General features: G+C 42.2%; 1 protein-coding gene across 1 annotated transcript in view; it reads right to left on the reverse strand.

The window, feature by feature from the left end:
- Positions 1-4,232: 4,232 nt before the first annotated feature.
- Positions 4,233-22,372, reverse strand: part of LOC137266140 (sushi, von Willebrand factor type A, EGF and pentraxin domain-containing protein 1-like) — a 56,314-nt gene continuing 38,174 nt past the window's right edge. Inside the window, exons 3-10 of the mRNA XM_067801629.1 lie at positions 20,427-20,609; positions 19,493-19,669; positions 11,110-11,286; positions 9,950-10,126; positions 8,399-8,572; positions 7,139-7,318; positions 6,101-6,289; positions 4,233-4,447 (exon numbers count right to left, since the gene is read on the reverse strand). Coding sequence (XP_067657730.1) covers positions 4,233-4,447; positions 6,101-6,289; positions 7,139-7,318; positions 8,399-8,572; positions 9,950-10,126; positions 11,110-11,286; positions 19,493-19,669; positions 20,427-20,609 — 1,472 coding nt within the window. The remainder of the gene's footprint in view (positions 4,448-6,100; positions 6,290-7,138; positions 7,319-8,398; positions 8,573-9,949; positions 10,127-11,109; positions 11,287-19,492; positions 19,670-20,426; positions 20,610-22,372) is intronic.

Below are 22,372 nucleotides of genomic sequence, written 5' to 3' on the forward strand. Positions count from 1 at the left end.
AAAATTAGTTTGTAATTGCATCATATTTCATTGAACTAAAATATGAAAACTATACCCTGTTGTTTGTTGGTAATTAACTTGACTCTGACTTCATTTAAGATATTCTGTGAATGCTGTAATTGTAAAGTTAGGGCTGATGGACCAGTGGGCCTCAATAGTTTCCAGAGACCATAGGTATATTGTCTTGTTTGAATGAAAAGTATGGATTCTTGCTGTATTTTCATAGGTATCTATATGTTCATTTACCTTGTGTATGCTGTTAATTTAGACTAAACATTTCTTGTAAAATGTTACTCTGTTTTATTGTAATAAAGTTATTCATGACGCCCTAGTCTTGTCTGTTGACTTGAAACATTTGCCATCTGTGTTCTGAAAGTATACAATTACTAGGGAGTATTTAATGGCATCCGGGGTGGTGGGGTAGCCAAGAGGTTGAGGTGTTCCTTCACCATGCAGAAGACCCAGTTCGATTCCCCATATGCGCACTATGTGTGAGCTCATTATGGTGTCCTGCCCTGATATTGCTGAAATATTTCTCTAGTCCGTTTGGCGCAAAACTGGACCGATGAATTGCAATATAATTCGAAAACTAATAAACATACAATACTCAGTGAAAGGCTGATCGTAATGAAAGCATCATAACTATTCTGTGAGGTTTTTGCAGATCTTTTGCCCAACAAACAAAAGTTGTTAAACAATTTATCATCATGTTTTACACTGTTCTCTATTTGTTACGAGGGTTTAGAGCAGGGAAAGGGAGAGCTGGGTGTCAAACCGATTGTAAAAGCGACTTTAAACTGAACTTACACTCACTGCTGGAATCTGTGTGTGAGTATGCTTTAGAATCTAGGCATCATGTGTTTGACTGTAGGTTTTTTGCTTTGGTTTCTTTTTTTTTTTTTTTTTTTTTTTTTTTATTGGGTGGTCAGGCTTGCTGGCGTTGACACAATCAGAGATCAAACAACTGCACAGATCGATGCTATTGTTCGTCACTGGATTGTCTAGTCCTAAGTTAGGTAACTGTTTAAGGCTCCAAAGATACCTAACTAGACTGGGTGTAGAACCATAAAGCAAAGGATAATTGAGAAGATCTCTGAGAACCAGTACCATTTTAACGTCAAGGTTCGAACGGCTTTTAAAGCATGTCGCCAAAACGCATCTTTCAAGAACTCTCGTGCAGGTGTGATTTCTTCATTTACCCATGCTGATAGCCTCTTTGGATGGCTATGGCATGCTATGAATCTAATTGTGACAGTGTATGGTGTTCAAAATGGTATCAGAAGCGCAACGGAAAAATGCTAGCAGGGGCGACATAGCAAGATGTTGTCAAACCATCTCCAACACCTGGCGTCGTTGCAGTGCCAATGGCTACGTCCGCAACTTGCCAAGGACAGGGTCACTAATGCTGTCTAGACCGCTTCATACAACAGTGACATTTACACAATCGAACTCTCAGTGTTAGCACAACTTAAGCCATTCCTTCACAACGTCGGATCTGGGACCAAACTGATAGAAAAGGCTAAGAGGTGCAGGACTTTCAGACAAATGACCTCTCCAACGTTACATCCTAACCCTACGTCATGAAGTACACCGTCTTCAGTGATGTCGATTGATGCGCCGATGGACCAGGAATCAGTGGAGACAGATATTGTTTACACACGAATCCCGTTATAATACTACCTGTTGCACCGAGTTGATCGCCGTGGGCGTGTTTATCGACGTCGTGGTGTGAGTTACGCAACCAGCTACGTCCAGCAGGCTGATCATTGGGGTGGTGGGAGCGTTATGGTTTGGGCACCATCCATTTTAGTGTAGGAAGAGATGTTGTTCAAGAACATTTTTGAACAGTATATTAAAGTTATTATCCATACATAATGTGCACCTGGTACATTTGCCATTTGATGCATCAGCCAACGTGAAACTTTCGTGCGTCGCGTAAACGTAAACAGTTAAACACCTTTTTGTCGAACTTACGAGAGCGTCGACGCTAGTTTGATTACTGTACGTGCTGGCGATTAAGTGCCTGACTCTGAGGGTATGGGTTCGGATGCTGAATGATACATAAGTTCTAGAGTGTGTCCCTCATCAAGAAAGTGGAGTCTCAAATTTGACGTACGTACGTCGTATGTTAGATTTTGCATTGTCATCATTTTGCAATGTAACCCGAAGTATTCAAGCTCGTCCCTATAATTTAGAACTTCGATATAACAGAATGACGTTTCTGTGCATCTTTCATTAACTTTAGTACTGTAGAAATATACACTGTAACACCCTCCGACTGGAAGTATATATCAAGCGTATAACAAGAAAAAACAACAAATAAACTTAACAGTGAGATACACAAATTTATTGTGAATAATGTCAACAATGGACTTGTTTGTTGTTGTCGTTTGTTCTTGATGTTGTTTGTTCTTGATGTTGTTTGTTGATATTGTTTGTTGTTGTTTGTTGTTTAAGGCCGCACTCTTACGACAAACATGGAGATATGACGTATCTACAATGTTATCAATACATGATGTTATGAAGTACTGATAAATACTTTCAGGCCAATATATACAGATTTATAAATAGGATTTATGATTTCATTTGGGAATATTGTATTGTGTGTAAATACATATCAAGAGAGTGTTCCCTAAAATGTATGATATATACTTGTGGTAGTTAATTATATGCAGACGTGTCACAGATCTGATGTAGATTTGGAGATTTAGCGTTCGCTTTCCGACATGATACATATTTCGCACACTGAATCACACACCTTGACTCGTGATAGTATTTATATACATCGTTATCAGGCAGTATAGCCTTCCTCAGTCTAACACAGGTCTAGTTATATATAACATAATAACGAATACCGATTACAAAATCTTCTTGTTCTGCCCTGCTGGCACGCATACACCGCGACACTGCGTACGTTGTCTGGCATTCGAGACATCATTTGATACATTAAGCAGACAATACGGTCGCCATCTTCATCAGTTTGCATTGTCCATTAGCAAGGTAGGATAAGGCAGACTCAGTAAGTTCAAACCACCTGTTAGGACAATCAGCGAACGTAAGCAATGACGTGTCCAAGAGGAGACAAATCTGGAGATTTCGGGGACCAGGGAAGAACGTTAACAATGTATTGCACCAGGAGCTGCTGAATCACCCTGGCGTCATGAAAACATGTCTCCTCTCATATGCTCTCAGATGTTGTCTGCACCACTGCCATACTGTTACGTCGTTACAGGGCACCCGCTTCGGGGACGGTCTGCAACGACGGCGTTTTGTTGATAACGTCTTCAAGCGGTATGCGGAGTTTCTGCGCACGCTGAACTACCGTGCAACGATGTGCTGGGGTGTTCCGGTTTCAAATGTTCCAACTGCTCTCCCGCTTTTCTTTTCGGTTAGCCGTGGTATACAGAAATGCAAGTAGCTTCTTCCAATATTGTGTTTTTCGGATCCGTCTACATCAAAACTATGTTTTAGGGCACTATGAGATTTAGAGAGACGCTTTTGAAAGGACATGCAAAACAGAACAACCGACAGGGTCCTTTGGGGTTTTGGGGTCAGTGTATTATAGAATATTAAAATGCGTCATAAAAATTTTCTCATTTACATAAATAAATGTGTTGATAACAGTAACTGTTGCCGTTGAGTGTAATAACTTTCTAGTAGACACTGCAGTGAAATACATTATTTCACACAATGAATTGTTATTCAGTGGGGTCAAGTGTTAATTCTCAATATCTATAAACATTTCAGATCAAATAAGACTAGAGAATCGCAAAAAATATGAATATTAATATAAAATACTGAAGAAACACTCACAGTTTGAACAGGATAACACCAGGAGCACAAATCCGAAAACATCCAACATATTAACATTATGTAGATAGATAGGGGCTATGTGTGAAACCCATTTCTGGTGTCCCCCGCCGTGATATCGCTGGAATATTGCTAAAAGTAGAACTAAACTCACGCACACACAATGCACATACGCGTACAACCATGGGCGCGAGTTTCTGGAAAACCGGTTTGGACAATTATCCATTATCCGTGGTAAATGTTTTGACATTATTACCACACACCAGAGCAGATACAACTGAGGACTGCAACACACGGATGCACATATGCATGTTGAGGTTCTAGGAGGCTCTGAAGAATTAGGGAAATGCTAAGGCACTCTTCGAACTGGTCGAACACAACTGGTCCCCCACCCATCCACCCCCCTCACAACTATTAGTGTCTCAGAGTAATGGGTTTTTTATGTACACTCTGACGTCACACAGCGTCATTGCGTTAGTTTCCGTCAGTTTGAACGTCACATAACGAAAATTGCCCCTTCCTGCACAGCTGTATGTCAAAACGCTGCCTTCAGTGATGGATCCGGACGTCCTCGGACACGTTGTTGACGCTCCAGTGGATGATTGTAGGACATTGGTCAAGGTCCTCATTCTGCTTGCTGAAATAATAATTCTAAATATGAAAAGTGAAGTGTTTGTTGGGCATCGGCGCGTCACTTTTATTTGTGCGCGTAACAATTTTTTATTGACATTTTACAAAAATGACTTTCCAAACTATTTCTGAGAGAACAAAAATAAAAGTGTGTTCCTCCCTTGTCACTCTTTTTCTATAAAAATGAAAAAAAATCCAACAAATTCCTACCACCCTCATCACTTTTGAAAAAAAGTGCCCTAGAAACATTTAATTTTTTTTATGCAGCCTAACAAGTGTCTGGTTCCGCGACCGTATTGTGCTTGTGAATATTATGGATGATTCCAAGGTGCTCCCCTGAAAGATCAAAGGCACTGAAAGATCAAAGGCACCGACAGTACACTTTTTTGCATTGCTCACGCTGTATGGACGCCAGTATGCCATTCTTGGCTGCCCCCTCGTAATGAAACGTATCCTTCAGGCACCACTAAGTAATTAAATGAATTACAGCAAATCTGAAGGAATTGCATCTCAAATGTTAAACAAACGCAGCCCACTCGCGAAACAATTGCAGCCATATCGGCAATTTAGCGGTAATAACAGGAACACATAGGCCATATCGGAAGCAATATCGGTTGTACTTGAAACGTGCTCGGCCATCTTCGGGGATTTTTCGGCTCACTTCCGTGATTTGTCGGTCGCGAGCGGAAACACCCGCAGCAAAACGTGGCGTCGTTGGAAGAAGCACCCGTCTCGATGGGTTTTGTTTTTATCTCCTACTATTACATTTTTATACTTATCCATCTTTGACCACCCGTGTTGAATGCGTTTAGGTATGAGGTGTTATTGGGGCTATAGCTTATTGTGTTTGGAAAAGACTGTCACTGCAGAAGAGTGTCACAAGTCATGCCCCTGGAGGTTGTTTACATCTGAACATCGAAGTCGTGCCGATGATTACGAACGTGCGCTGGATATAACATCATTTGGCTAGAGTGCAGTTTACCGGGTGCGCTACCCGGGGAATGCTGAGCGCTTGCTAATGAGCGCGCTGCTGTATCCTTAGCCCTTTGGGACCCCCATTCTAGATCCTTAGCCCTCGGGCAACCCCCTTCTAGATCCTTAGGGTAAGTGAGTAAAGGTTAGGGTTGGCTTACTTTTGGTGCGAGTATATCCATCCGAAAAAAGTCGGAAAAAGTGCGCCCGGTAAAGTGCACTACTCCTAACAACCCACGTCTCGGCTCTTTCAGGTGTTTTTTGTGTGCAGTATATCATAAACCAAACACTATTAATCTAATAATTTGTTTTTATGCACTTTGGAACCTCATAAAGTGTAAGTGGTCTGTTTTTCAATGATTTTCTAAATGACTGACCACCCGATCCCATCCATCGCCTCATGGGGCAAGGAAGGGTTGACTGGTTTGTTGTTATTATTATTATTTAAAACTGGACCAAACAATATTTGAATTATATGGCGGCATACAGAAAATAATTGAGTCTGGAGCAGACAATCCAGTGATCAGTATCGTGAGCATCGATCAAGGCAATTGGGATACTGTGACATGTGTCAACCAAGTCACTGAACCTGACAACCTGCTCCCGTTAGTCACCACTCAAGGCAAGCATGGGTTGCTGAAGATCAATTCTAACCAGGATCTTCACGGATGAAAGAAGATTGAATTACCACAACAATCGCCTCTCAACTTAGCTGTCATGTGATCAATATCATAGTCCTTGCCCAAATCCACTTTCCACCATGGACTGTTAACGTAGTGTCCATCGGCGCAACCTCCGGTCAGGGCCTTATCGGCCGTAGCTGAGCTGTAGGTACTCAATTGTGAGGCCTGTTTGCCAGCCGCAATATTTACAAAGTCTGAAAAACAGAATCGCATGATTGCAAGCCAGCAGGTGTGTTATTTAATTACTTCCAGGCTAATCCAGGGAGTGAGTTTAGTTTTACGCCGTTTCAGCAACATTCTAGCCATTTGGGGAATCGAACCCGGGTCCTCGGCGTGACGGGAGAACGCTTTAACCACTGGGCTACCCCTCTGCCCCGGGCATTGGGTATCTGAAGGTGTCTTGAGGGGCCCTGAATATGCATTGGCGTAACGAAAAGGTCACGTACACGTATGACGCGTCCCGCACACACATGACTCGGGCTAACACAAAGGGAACGCAATGATAGTCGTGGATTATTTTTTCCCATTTTTGGGGTGATACATGCAACATCACATGACACGTTCAGCCAATCAACCAACAGGAATTACAATGAAGTAAATTGTAACACATAACTGAATAACTGCTCCCAAATATTTTCGATACCGTTAACAGCCGTTAAGAGATTTACGAGAATAGTCATGACGTAAAATATCTCAACTCCCCTTTGCCCCCACTCATAACAACTAAAACAAAAACAACAGCCGTTAAGAGATTTACGAGAATAGTCATCACGTAAAATGTCCCAACTCCTCTTTGCCCCCACTCATAAAAATTAAAATAAAAGATAAAAAATACAACTACAAAACAACCAAGATCAAGCCGGACCAACCACCAACAACAAAACAAAGCAAATTAAACAAACCAAACCAAGCAACAACAAGACAACAACACCGGAATATGTGTCTGTTGAGCTCACAACAAACTTCTCTTTGTAAACACTGAAATTACAAATCCATGAAATTTCGAACAAGAATGTTCGAAAGTGACACAAAAGAACGCTTACATTCCACACAAAGACCGTCCATTCCTATCCAAATCCCCACTTGGGTACATGACGAGTCCAACACCGTCCCCGTGAAGACGTAGTCTGTGTGACACTCGTATGTGACGTTGGATGAGAATGTCGTTGTGGTGTAGGTGCTGTTGGCGTTATCCACAGCAGGAGGGGTTCCGCAATCTACAACTGTCAACAGAATCATAAAGGTCAGGGTTAAAATTGGTTTTCAACAACCCATGCTTGCCATAAGAGGGATCAGGTCGTCAGACTCACTGGATTGGTCAATAGAGGTTTGTTACGATTGGTGCCGATGAGACAGCATGCTGGTGCGAGTGATCAACATTATGAACATCGGGATACGGATACGGATACGGATACGGATACGATGACATCTGCCAACCAGGTCAAGCAGCGTGACCATTCGATCGCTCTTACGACAAACATGCGTTGCTGAAGATCAGTTCTGATCCAAGAATCGTCCTACTCATGTAAAACTGCCTCCTCGATATCTCCAGTGTATACGTTCCGATAAGTCTCCACTATACCCTGGACGCATATACGGCTCAGTCCGATAAATGTATTACCCCCCTTGATTGGCTTTTTATCCAATCAGGGGGCAACGCTGGGAAGCGAACCAATCACAACTCACTTTCGCTTTTTAAATTAACTAACCGATTAAACTAGGCAAAACAAACCATGAATAGGTTCCCTGCAAGAGGTAGAAGGGGGTTTTGCATACATTTTTTGAACGTTTCGGACCTATAAATTTAAATTGTCTGTATGATTTCCACCAAATCTGATCATGAGTCGCACTGCAAACAAGCCTCCGCAGTTGCGACCGCTACCTTTGCTGACACTGGCAAGCTCGGTTATAACGGCGGCCTTGCTGATTGGCTGCTGTGAAGAAGGCGGAGCCAGCAAAGGGAGGTAATAAAATTATCGGGCCGACCCGTAGATGTGTCCAGGGTATAGTGGAGACTTATCGGAACGTATACCTTGGAGATATCGAGGATGGTAAAACTGTACAAAGGAACGACTGTTTTCAATAACCAGATACGCCTGTACTATTAAAACTATGAGCCAAGGCGTTTGTACAAATCGTTATGGGACACTTTATGTATTTTGACACTCTTCTCACAATTATACTTTTCGCGCATTTTGGGGTCAACTGAGCTTCGGTAAATCTAGTCGATATCAGATAACGCCGATTCTCAATTATGCGGCATATGTTCGTATCAAACGACGGAAAGCTGAAGTTGTAGTTACGTTGACATATCCCTCGACCTTGCCACTGCCCCGTGTGGTCGCACGTAGCGCCCACGCTGACGCCGGTATAGTTGAAGCCAACGTTGCAAGTGTACACGGCTACGGAACCATACGTGGACTCATCGTATGTCACGTTGCCGTCAGCGACTTCGCCAGGGATGCCACAGTCAACATCTACAGGAGAAAAGTTAGTTTTAGAAAAATGGTATTGTTATGAGAGTGTATTATCTGTAAATTGTATTATTAATTAAATGGTAATTATTATGGGTCACATTCTGTGTCATAAATAATCAGCACTTTTTGGTATTTTGGCAGCAAATTTTAAAGAAGTGCTCTAGAGTTGCCTCCCTTGATTAACTGTTTACTTCCGGCAGACTACTACTGTTTAAGAAGATTCCACGTTGACGGCGATAGTCGTAAGTGCTCGAACTTTCAAGAAATATTGACTGTATATATAAAGGCTAGTTGCCGTGTTGTCGACACGGAAATACAGACAGATCTCCTTCAACGCTTGATCTTCATAACCGCTGCCCGACCTCTCGCTGTGTTACATTCTGTACCTCACTCTCACATCAAGACTTCGGTGAGTTGACATTGTATTTGTGACCCATTACTGCAGATTTGACTCATTTGCATTGTATATGAAACCTCTATTGTGAACCTCTGTATTTTGCTTTGTATCTTGTCAGTGGTTTGCTGAATAAAACATTAATGAAACTCTTAGCATCGTCAGTGTTATATTTGGCTGGTTCGGTGGGGATTTCTTACACCTTTTGTCACGGCAAAGTTTTGACCGTAACAGTATCAAAGTATTTTCAGCTGAATCAAGGTTTAAACGAAGTACTTGATTCTTAAATACGTTTGTTTGTTTGTTTGTTTGTTTGTTTGTTTGTTTAGTGTAGGACTCAGCAATATTTCAGCAATATGACAACGGTCTATAAATACTCGAGTCTGGACCAGGCATTCCAGTGAACAGCATGAACATTATGAACACTGATGAGCATATCATGAACGCAACTGAGATACGATGACGTGTCAGCCAAGTCAGCACCTTTGACCACCTGGTCCCGTTAGTCGCCACTTCCGACAGGCATGGGCTACTAAAGCCCATTTCTAATCCGGATCTTCGGTTGAGTCTCCTAAATAGGCGTAGAACACTCTAGAGCACTATATTTGAACAAACAATGTGTTACATTAGAATTACCGTTACTTTGACACACGTCATTGTATCCTATTTGCTTAGATTCCTGGTCATTATGTTCATCACTGGATTGTCTGGTCCAGAGCCGAGGGTATTGGTAATAGGTATTGCTGAGTGCAATAAGAAGAAACACACGCACGCACGTACGCACGCACGCACGCACACACACACACCAAAAAGGAAACAACCAAAACAATAAAATAAATAAAAACAGAAAAAAAATCGAAATAAACAATCAGGACGAACTGGAGACGGACAGCCCCATAATCCGACCCCGGTACCAAACATGCCCCAGATACGTTTCAAGTATCAATGTTACCCAGTGACAAGATATCGTTCCCGGTACTTACTTTGACAAATACCCTCCACGCCATTCCATGTGCCATCAGCATCACAAGATGCCCTGTTGCTGTTACCGGAGAAGTTGTAGCCGATGTTGCAGGTGTAGACGGCAACTGACCCGTACGTCGTTGTGGTAAACCCACTGGTGCCATTGTTGAGACTTGCAGGCGGACCGCAGTCGATGACTAGGAGCCGAAAAACAACAACTAATGTTCAAAATATATCACTAAAATTCGATACGATACCTCCACGAAACAAATAAGTGAACATGTGAAAGTATTCTTTATTTATTTCCTGGAAAAAATACAGGAACACCTGTACTTTCATGTGAAGGTAGTGTCAAGTGAAGCCCGGCCAGCAGGTCTTAAAGAAGGATTCTTAGTTTGATTTGGACAATCATCAGGCAGATTCACAGACCTATTCTGCTTTACGTGTTGATTTTTTATTTGTTCCGTTCTGGGATTGCAATTCATACAAATGAACCCCCACTGAACACTCTGTCCCTGCACAATCCGTGGCGCTCAGAAACGATCGGCTGCATGAAATAATATAATGGTGCACTACTGTTACAATCAGTGGTACTGACGTCATAATCTGTAGCCATAGATGAAGGGGTGCGAAATGGACAAATGGTATACAGTGGGTACTCTCATTCCGCTCATTGCACGGTAGATGACAAAATAGTGGAACCGAAACAGTACAACAGGCATCAACCTGGGCAAGTCACCTACAGGAAATGTGCGTCTGTTCATCCAGAAGGGTACCCGACAGTGAAATGGATGTAAAACCCTACCATCGTCCCCGGGTAACTTAGACCCATACTCCCCGAGGAGTTAAGAATACTGAAAGCATAATCAACTGGTCGGGGAACACGTAAGACGTAATTTCACAGATGCGCCTGTCTGATTTATATCAATTTATTTCAGGAGCGGTGGCCCATTGGTAAAAGCGTTCGCTCGATGCCGAAGGCGCCGGTTCGATTCCGGATTCACTTACATGAAGGGGCGGTGGGGCAACCTGGTGGTTAAACCCCAAACCCGGGTTCGGTTTCCCACATGCATGGGTACAATGCGTGATGCCCATTTCTGGTGTCCCCCACCGCGACATTACTGGAATATTACTAAAAGCGGCGTAAAACTGAATTCACTCACTCACTAAACCCACTTACGGTTGCACTGTCCTTCTAACCCCTCCCATCTCCCCGAGGCTGAACATGTCGCGATGTTGCTCTGTCCTGTGAAGTTGTACCCGATGCTGCAGTTGTATGTCACCTCTGCGCCGTAGGTGCTGTCGTTGAAGGAATGGCTGGCGTTGGACAGTGCGTCTGGCGCAGAGCAGGCAACTTCTGGAACAAGGACGATCACAAGTAACAATTAACGCGAGGATCTGTCCTTCCGAGAACTTCTAACTTCGCCTACATCTTGATCTTAAGAAGATCACTTCAACAACTATCTGGTAACACCTAGATAGATATTGAACTCCAGTTCGTCACGGTATACTGTTTTTAGCAAAATCCCATCCGTCAGTCGAGGGGCGGTGGTGTAGCCTAATGGTTAAAGCGTCCCGTGGCTCGTCAAGCTGGAGACCCGGGTTCGATTCCCCATTTTGACATAACGTGTGAAGAAAAAAAGTATGAAAATTATCAATTCTTCGGTGTCTTTCGTTGGAACTGTATCTGAAGGTGTATATGAAGTGCGGTTTCGGGTTTCGAGCAAAATAAATAGACATATAGATGGAATATTGTTTCATACGACATTAAACCACGCGCAAGCAAGGTCGAAAAGTAGCATGTCTGGTGTTGACAGAAATATCAGTGGTGTGCATTTTTTCAAAGTCTAGTGAGACATTGTCGATAATGAGTTTATATTCCGCAAACAACAGTTTCAGTGTTTTTATATTGACAGGCAGGGGCTTGTCTAGGGCGTAAGGTGTTTGAACAACGAAGGTTCGATTCCCCACATGGGCACAGTGTGTTTTTTATCGCTTCTTCATAAACTCTTTGGTCTCAGGTGTAACGCCTGGAGTCTACCCCAACGATGGGCCTTTGATGTTGTCATGGGATATATATTCATTTCAAACAGACTACTGACTTTCAAAACCACTGAACACGAACCAGGGATATTTGGTATCTTAAAAACCATACGCTGTATATTAATAATTCACAACTATTGACGGTTCGGGTGTCATGCCACGGTGCGCGATCCGCACTAACAGGCACACCATATGGAGACGGATCTTGGAAATTCCTTGATGAAACTATTGACACACATGAAAATTTCTAAATTCATAACCTCTGAAGACCCGTGTTACATTTGGTCTTCAGCACCCCATGCTTGTCGTAAAAGGCCACTAACGGCATCGGGGGATCAGGCACATGGCGTAACCTAGTTGGGTAGATTGGTGTTCATGCTGTTGATCACTGGACTTTCAGGACCAGACTCGATTATTTACATACCACTGGCATAGAGTTGGACCATTGCTGAGTGCGGTGTTATACAACCAACCAACCAACCAACCAACCAACCAACCACCAACCAACCAACCAACCAACCAACTGAATATCCCAGCCAACCAACTCCTAGATACTGGTTCTGTAAGACTGAATGAGTGTAGTTTTATGCCGTTCTAGCAGTATTCCAGCAACATCTTCATACACTTTGAAATATATTTGAAAGAAACAAACAAATCAGAAACTTTATGTGAATATAATTTGAGCATTTCTTTTCGTCCAGGTAAAACTAAGTCTGAATTTTCAACCTGAGAGAGTTTTGGAAACAACCACATCCTTCAACAAAGAATGATTCTTATGATTATGATTAGTTTGACAGTGACGGGTACATTTTTTACGGATTTTGTTTCGGGCTAATGGCATGTTGTACTATTATTGATAACGTATGGTTAAACACCCGAAAGCCATTAACACGAGGACAACAGTGAAGCGGTCGTTAATCCGGATGGTTGATTTCTCAATAAATTCGTACGGATTGCGAATCGTCCGGACTGCTGAATCAAGAATCAAGTTCAAGCAAGAGTTGCTGCCACTGGCAGAGTTGGAATCACATATTTTAAATATATGTATTAAATTGTTATTATTTCATTGCTGAGGTCTATCTAATGTACTTGATACATTGACAGGGCCACAATCAGTTCCATTAGGGTACACTGCCGTTTCAAAACATGGGCATACAGAATGTCAAGTCACAAGAATAAAAGTTCGAGATTTCTCAGTTAAATATTGTGCACCACTGCCAAACACCGTCTCCTCATCGACTGCCCGATGCTTGTGAACACGTGGTTGGGGATTCTGTGCCATTGCCATGCAAGGTAGTGCCAAGTTCCTGCAAATTCTGAGGTTGGTTCCGAAGACCACGAAGCCTTCTCCCAAGTGCATCCCAAACGTGCTCTATTGGATTAAGGTCAGGGGACCTCGATGACCAGTCCATGGTGTTGATTCCAGCGTTTTGAAGGAAATTTCGTGTCAACATCGCGGTATGCGGGCGAGCATTATCATGCTGGAACTGTAGACCTGGGTCATGACGTCATGAGCCGCCACGAAAGGAACAAGTTCAGGGGTGAGCACCTGGTCATGGTAGGTAGTAGCTGTGAGGTTTCCACGGATGACCAGACGTCGGGAACGGTTGTTCCCACAGAAAGCACCCCACACCCTGCAACTTCCGCCCCCGAATCTGTCGACTTCCTGTACACAGCACTGGGCATCACTACCCTCACTGCCGTCCGCGAATCTGAGGGTAAACCTGGGTTCGCTAAAGACGACTCGATTCCAGTCTCTGGGTCCATTGGAGGTGACGTTGGGCCCACACCAGACGTTGACGTTGACGTTGATAAAACGGCGTCAGTATTGGCCCACCATATGGACGTCGAGAATGGAGATTGGCAGCCCGCAACCGATTTCGAATGGTCTGTGAGGACAGTCGACCTCTAAACATCTCAGCTCTGGTTCGAGTAGCCGGTAGAAATCTGTCACGTAGGTGACGTAGGACGATTTGACGGTCTTCTGCTCGTGACGTCACACGTCGACGACCCGACCTTGGGCGATCAGAGGTGGTACCAGTTTGTTGTAGACAACCTCTCAAGTCATAAACGCAGCGACGGCTGCATCCCATTGCCCTTGCGACGTAAATAACTGATCTTTCCGCACGTTCACGTTGCTCATTTGACAATCGTTGCATTTAAAGTACCGTTGGAACTGTGGTTTAAAATAGTTTTTTTTCAATTACTGAGGGCAATGCAAACACGTACAAATGAAGAAAACTTCGATGCGAAGATCACGTAATCGACTGCACGTGCAAAACCTGATTTGGCACTAACGTCATTTGCACGACGAATGGATGTGTTTTGGTGGGTTTTGCTAACGTTTTTTTCTTAAGTCGAAAGATAGGGATCCCATTTCGGATACATAGCAAAAAAAAATGCTGTTGCTCTAAAATGAGACGTTCACACCAGATACCATCTTTTACATGGTCTCTGTTCAGATTGACATCGGCGTTTGGGAGACAACGTTTTCCAAACGACAACAACAGTGTAAAACTGCAACCTTATTGGTACCGACCTATCGCAACCACTTTTACTAAGCGCTTCGATTTTCAGCATTACACGGTTTCGCACTGTTGTAAAAGTCACGAGCTGAGTTCAGAGTACTCAAAACAATAAATCGTTCTGACGAGAAAAGGTGTGCTGTTGTTTTTTTAAAGATCTACTTAGTTTGGAAATTTGCTTGAGTTGTCAAGCGGATACAAACCCGTAATGCCTTTCAAGTTTACATTGATGAATGGATCCCCCGTTACATGTACAGAGCGCTACGTTAAAAGTTAATGCGCGAATGTCCCAACGGCGCGGCCTAGAATGAACACTGCCTCTGCTCTTGTGTATTCTGTCTGTCGGTCTCATGACAGAGAAAGAGCATTTATTTTCAAGATGATTTTTCATTTATGTTTTCAAGTTTTCAGAAAAAGGTTGTTATGATCCAGTTCTGTTATCTGATGGTTAAAAACATATCCTGTCAAAAGGGAGAATAGAAGACCTAGATTATCCCTAATATCCCTAACATCAATGATCACTTTGAACCGAAACCATATCTGGACCCCAGTTCAGTTGGTGGTTCGTGTCATCAACCACATGTCTAGATTTCTTAGAACTGATTATTTATCATCTGCATATAGCTTGACCATCTGCTACGAATACCAGTGATAAGTTGATAACAACTGATTTCACCCATAACGACAACTGAAATAGCTGACGTCACTTATGAAACAACTAAAATATTGACTTCAACCATGAAACAAGTGAAATAGTTGACTTCACCCATGAAACAACTGAATTGCTCTATAGAATAACTGAAATATTGACTTCACCCATGAAACAACTGAAATAAACTGACGAGCAGATGAAAGTATACAGGTGTAATTGTTGTTGCAATCCCAAACTTGCTTTCTAACTAGTAGGATATTTCATATTTCAAGGAAATTAGGTTGCACATGACAAACCATAATTTGGCTGCTTAACCGTTTCAGTATGACAGGCCAGCCATGTGATCGACCCAGAAGTTGACCTGCCGTGTCGGAACACCCCAAAAAGATTGCTATCCTAGGGTTATTCAGCTACGCAACCGGACATTGACAATCTGTCGCTGGGCCGTGAACAAATGCACACCACTGACATTTCTGTCAATACCGACAGGAGAAGGAACTGCACATTAGTTTTCAGGACATATATATCGACCTTTTGGAACCTGTCTGCGTAAGAAACAGACTGTGTGTAAGCCGTGTTTCTACAGTTGCCATGGAAGACTCCAAATAATTCATGATTTTCTGAAATTGCTGAATATTTCATAACAAAATGACCCTGAAGAAATTCATAAACATCATATCACGTACTAAATTTGACGGATTGTCATCAAAAAGGTTGTTTGACAAATCAGAATGTAAAGGTTTGTATGCCATAACAACAACGAGAGAGTAACAGCAAACGAGAGAGTAGCGAGTATGTCAAAGTTTCATCAGTGATGAAAGCAAAACATAGAAACACAAAATCTAGCGGCCCGTTTCACAATGTGATAGTGGCGCCACGGCAGTTGTAAGCTTATGTTAAAGGTCACGGGAACAGGTCCAAATGGCCACACGACAAAATGGCCACACTGACCCTAGTCAAAATGGCCTCACAAAAAACTCATAAATAACGCGATGAAAGAAAAATCGGAGTGCAAGCGATTCACTGATTTCACCCAGATGAGATGAAAAGCAGTTTCAGTAGCAATGCTGTGGTGTGAACATAGCGCATGCGCAATGGTTAGGTTCAGGCGTCTTGAACCGGGATGCCAGGACAGTTTATTCCCTTGAAGGCGACTCGTAAAAACACAAAATACTGCACATTTTCAGATTAAGTAGCGCTGATGGAACTCGAACGCGCCTCGACGAATGACTGACTTCGTTAATAAGTGATACAGTTAGCAGACGTTCTACCTCGGGACCACGAGCGCCATCACAGTTAACAAGTGCTCGTACATTAACTCACTGCTACAGCAGTGAGACAGAAGCAGAAGAAATGAAAATGAACCACTGCGCATGCGACACCACTATGCAACACCCTTTGCATTCACTTTTTGTGTCATTGTTTCTGGGACTGTACTTATGAGACCCTAAAGGCGCGAAATGTGTTTCAGTTGGATTATCTAGGATTTCACTGTCCTAAGGTAAGGTCTGACCCAAATCCTATGGGTTGTTTGCCTCTGAAGACGTGTCAGCTCCCTAAAGATCTGAAAGGGTACCAGACCCTCACCTTTAGCCCTAACCCTATACCTAGGGATCGCAAAGGGCGCGTAACCCTATCCCCAAACCTAAGGATCGTAAAGGGTGCTAACCCTAACCCCAAATCCTAAACCTTAGGATCGAAAAGGGGGCCTAAACCTACCCTCACACCCTTGACCTAAGAATCGCAAAGGGTGCTTAACTCTAATCCCACACCCCAAGGATTGTAAAGGGTGCCTAACTCTAACCCCACACCATTAGGATCGTAACGGGTTGTTTGCAGGTCTGCCAAGTTTCTAAAGAAAAAGATGAGCATTAGGAACACAAATTCCATTCTTTTTTAAGGATGCCCAGCTTGAAAATTGAAACGTTTTGATTCATGTTTCGTGGAAACAGAAAAAACATGCCGATTGTGATAAACAGCCTCTGTCACAGACAAAACTCACTGTCTGTTGTATTGACATCCATGTGTCTGCCTGCCTGTCTGCTAATGACCATATGCAATACACAACTTCACCACATGCAATCTGAATCAACGCATGCGCAGTGGTCCCTGTGAATATTAGTGAGTGGGTTTAGCTGCACTCAGCAATAATCCAGGTATATGGCGGCGGTCTGTAAATAACCATGTCTGGACCAGACAATCCAGTGATCAACAACATGAGCATCGATCTGCGCAATTGGGAACCGATGACATGTGTCAACCAAGTCAGCGAACCTGACCACCCGATCCCATTAGACCCCTCTTATGACAAGCATAGTCGCCTTGGGTTGCTCAAGGCCAATTCTACCACGGGACCTTCACGGGTCCTGTGAATGTTAAGAAGGGGAATTACATCGAGGCGACTTTACTAAGACAATATCTACGCGAAAAAAACAGCAAGATGCAAGATTCTAATCGTTTGATTTACACAGGCGTGATACCCATGCTTCATACAGTTCAAAATTAACACTGAGGTGTTAACACGGTAAGATAAATACGTTGTTCGCTGGTCTCTGAGGGACCATGGGTTGATGTACCCTCGATGTTTACTTCTGGCTCAGGGAACATAAACAAACATCGACTGTAACTCAACCCATGGTCCCCGAGGGACCAGGGAACAACTTATATTATCACCACCCATAAACAAAACGCATGGGATGCACGTGCACGATGCAGTAGCCCCATACACGTGCATGTGGTGTCATTGTTGATTTTGACGGTTTTCAAGAACACCCATATATCACTGAAGAGTATTAATTTCGTCAGTTACCTTGATCACCCAGTTGCTAGTGTTTTCTAGTTTTCTAGCCGAAAATGGAAATCGTACACATGCAAATTTCACAGTATACGTCAATCATATTTTAAGAGCGATTACAGTGTGATAAACATTATCATATGGAAGTGCAAGTAGTGTTGCACTCTCAAAAAAAAATCAATATTATATCAACTTTGATTGATTCTCTGCTTTTTGTAGAGAGTATAGATTGTCGAAACGTTTCTGATTACTTACATGTCACGTTGATGCACATACAATCCATGAATCAATAAAATTGTTCTTCCTGATGTTCTGCGTACACGCGTCGGTTAACACGATGTTTTGTGAAAATCGTTTCACGACAGATGTGTCGTATGTCAACATTGATTTTTTATATACAACGTTCAATGTCAGAACGATGGGTGCATATTTTCAAGCATTAATATTAATTCATGCTTAAATTTTTAAACATTCCGAAATGTCCAGGTTCTCGTGATATCTGGCCCAGGGGAAGGTGTTATGTGAGTGAGATAAGTTTTACGCCGCACTCAGCAATATTCCAGCCATCTGGCGGTGGTCTGTAAATAATCAGACAATCCAGTAATCAAGAGCGTGAGCATCGATCTGCGCAAATGGGGACTCGACGTGAGACGGGCTGACAACTGTGTTGTTAGTTGTGTTCTTAGCAGTTGTTAGTGTGGACACAGCGAGTGAGTGAGTTTAGTTTTACGCCGCACTCAGCAGTATTCCAGTTATATGGCGGCGGTCTGTAAATAACCATGTCTGGACCAGACAATCCAGTGATCAACAGCATGAACATCGATCTGCGCAATTGGGAACCGATGACATGTGCCAACCAAGGCAGCGAACCTGACCACCCGATCCCCTCTGTCGCCTCTATAGTCGCCTTTTATGGCAAGCATGGGTTGCTCCAGGTCTATTCTACCCCGGACCCTCATGGGTCCACGGTGAATGAGTAGGGTTTTACCCCGCCATTTGAAGAAATATCACAGCGGGAGATTTGGGAAATGTTTTTTACACATTGCACATGTTGAGTTTACCTGGGGCGCGGCGTGATGAACGAGAGCTTTATAAACAGCATTGTGGCATTTTAAGTTGTTCACAACTTATTTATCTTACCGAACACCTCAATGTTAATTATGAATTGTTTGAAGTGCGGGTACAAAATGTTTTGTAGCCATTGCTAGATTTTGCAGACGACGGGGAAAACACAATTATTTCCCGTTCATCAATTCGCATCCGCAAAACATCGGTAATTTCCGTACATCGTACGCGATTCAATGCTATTCGAGATAAAGAATTACTACCGCGAAGTACCAAATGATTTCGGCATTCCCAGCGGTGTACATGGAAAATGTTACTTGCTTGTGAGCGGGGTATATAGAACATAATAGAAGGACGCTCGGTTAATCAGAAAACGACATTTGTGTGAGGCAAGACAAAGTAAGAAACACCCTATGCTTAGATTCTCCACCACTTCTCTTCTGAGGAATATATTTCTTAAGACTGAAAAGGAACGGTTTCTTACTTTCACAGTGGCCACTAAAACCTTCCCACAATCCACTACTACTACACGTTGCAACGTTGTCGCTGCTGCTGAGGTTGTACCCAGTGTCGCAGAAGAAGATGACGTTTTCACCGTACGTTGTGAGGTTGAAGGATCGATATCCATACGCAAGAAGCACTGGTTCTCCACAATCGATGACTGAAAATAATTTAATAAAATATTTAATGTTTCTAGCATGATACTTGGTATATTTTCTTCCACAAACTGTTATAAACAAAAGAAAATATTTTCCTAACCAGTTCATTGATCTTCTATATATGGTTCACACTGAAATGATAATTCAAGTGTTTTCATAACAAAGTAATGGCAACGTAAGTATTTGTCGTCTCTGTAGAGATCCTGAAAATAATAAATTTCCTGCAACACTAAACATTAAATGTTTAATCATTTTCTTTCATTACTGAAATTAGTTAACAATTTGGGTCTTCTTTCACGAAGCAAACTTTACTATGTTTAACCTTAACTACTATTTTTAAAATTACACTAAGGTTACTTTAGTGATTTACGATCACCTTTGTGGTTTGTGAAAGGAGGCCATGTTCAACATGGCGGCTAACTATTTGCTCCTCAATAGAAATTTACAATAAAATGATTTCAGTTTCAAACAAGATTCCTTTGCTGTCTCGCGTGTTAAAACCAGGTGATGCGATTAACGCCCTCACATACTGGCTTTGACAAACATTGATCCTTAATCTGTATCTTGTCAGTTATGATATTGTCTCGTATTACACTTGGCGCTTTATTGCCAACTTACATCCAGGAATAATCCCAGTAGATACTGTTTCATCGTTCGCTTTCGCTCGTGAGGTAATGAATATGAAATATTCTGATGGGGTCTGATGGGAACTCGTTTAATATTTTAAAATCTATTGGAAACAGAGAATGTAAAGTTCACTTTGGCATTTTCCGCTGAAACCCCTCCACTGTCCATGTGCGCCGCATACTGCGATGTTGTTGTTGCCGCTGAAGTTGTAACCGACGTCACAGCTGTAGATGAGGACTGAGTTAAATTTTGTGTCCGTATAAGTAAAGTTTCCGTTTTGGATGGGATCCGGGGTAGGGCATTCGGCTTCTGGAACTAAGATATGAACAGAATTAACAGAATACTGTATGAGTGATTGAGTGATTGAGTGATTGAGTGAGTGAGTGAGTGAGAGCCTTCACACATTTTCACATTTTACCCAAGTGGGGATTCGTCCTGATGGACGAAGGCTTCAACCAACAGCCATCAGGTTTTCATACAATTTGTCAAACAGGTAACATATTTACACCCCGACGACGTAAAAGCAGTATTGCTCAAGGCGACAATAGCAGGTACACCATGATGAATGCCCTTCTCCAGGCTTTGGCAGATTAATAAAATATTATATTGTAAATATTTAACTTGACTGACCACTTTCTGTCATGCATCGAAACGGTTGACACTTGTACAAATACTTCGATCGACACTGTTTACGCCAGTTGTATTTTCATGTTTGCATTGTCAGTATCGTGTCTTACTGTCCAAAATTAGCAATTTACCAACCTCCACGCTTTGGCAGAATACTCAAATAATATATTGTAAATATTTAACTTGGCTGTCCTCTTTTTGTCATGTATCGAAACGATTGACATTTGCACAAATACTTCGATCGACTCTGTTTACTCCAGTTGTTTGCATTTTCATGGTTGTATTGAGAAGTGGCAACTTCGACGAACACCTTACTGTGTAATCGAACTACCTTAATTAAGCCTAATAATATCGTCATTTCAGATCTGACCTCTCACTTCTTATCTCAGAAGAAGCCGGAAGATTGTTTTTGTCTCAAACATAAAACCAACTTTGACGATCACCGGAACACATAATGGTGTAATCGAACTGTCGCGTCATATAAAATTTGACGTCTCATTCCTGACTCAAGAGAAGCTTCCAGGAAGATGTTTTTACCTTGAAGATAAATCCAACCTCGACGAAGATCAAACTGTGCAACCATATTTGTACAAGCGAAAAGAAACATATATATCCTTCAGATCTAACTTCTGATTTTTTAAATTCAAAGGAATCCTTCGGGAAGACGGTTTTGTTTTGACACTGGGTAAAACCAATGCCAGGTTGTATAACACCTAATGATGCAGCCAAATTCTACCTGCTTCGAAGAAGCGAAAAGAAAACGTATCTTCAGACTGACGTCTCATTTTTTACTCAAAAGACGACCCTATGATTTTAATCTTACCAACCTGTTAGAATACCGGACTATAGAAGACTAAAAACTTCAACAATATCGCCATTTAAAATCTGACCCTTCCTTCTTGACTTACAAGTTGTCTCCAGGTAGATGCCTCGTAGCATACCAGACTGCAGAAGACACAATGGTGCAATCAACCTTCACTGACAAAAATATCCTTTCAGATCTATCAGAATACATCGCTTGAACGATACCCAAAAGTAACAAAGGAAACTACATTATGGTCTGTATGGCTGATGATTAACTGTTAGAGAATCAGAATGCATGCACTGCCAACAGGGTCCGTTGATTTGGACGTAATTAGTATTGGTATTAGTTTTGCATGTCAGGGGAAGCTCCTATAGAATGGATCACTGTGCATTCATCAATAATAAATATGGTAAGTGGGCTTCTTTCTTCAGAAAACGATTTTATGACCCCTACGTTGAGTTGAGGACAGCCTATTAAGCATCCCTGGAAGACAATCCTTAATTTCTTCATGTGGTGCATAATGTACTATACACTCGACTGTTATTAGCGGGGCTTTTGTATACGTGGAATGGAGTTGTCTCCCATTTATTTAGTTTTGTTACTTCGATCAGTATTTCATCAGTGTTAAATAATGTCATGACGATAA

This window comes from Haliotis asinina, chromosome 15 (genome assembly GCF_037392515.1).
Source record: "Haliotis asinina isolate JCU_RB_2024 chromosome 15, JCU_Hal_asi_v2, whole genome shotgun sequence".
In the NCBI taxonomy this organism is placed as follows: Eukaryota; Metazoa; Mollusca; class Gastropoda; order Lepetellida; family Haliotidae; genus Haliotis; species Haliotis asinina.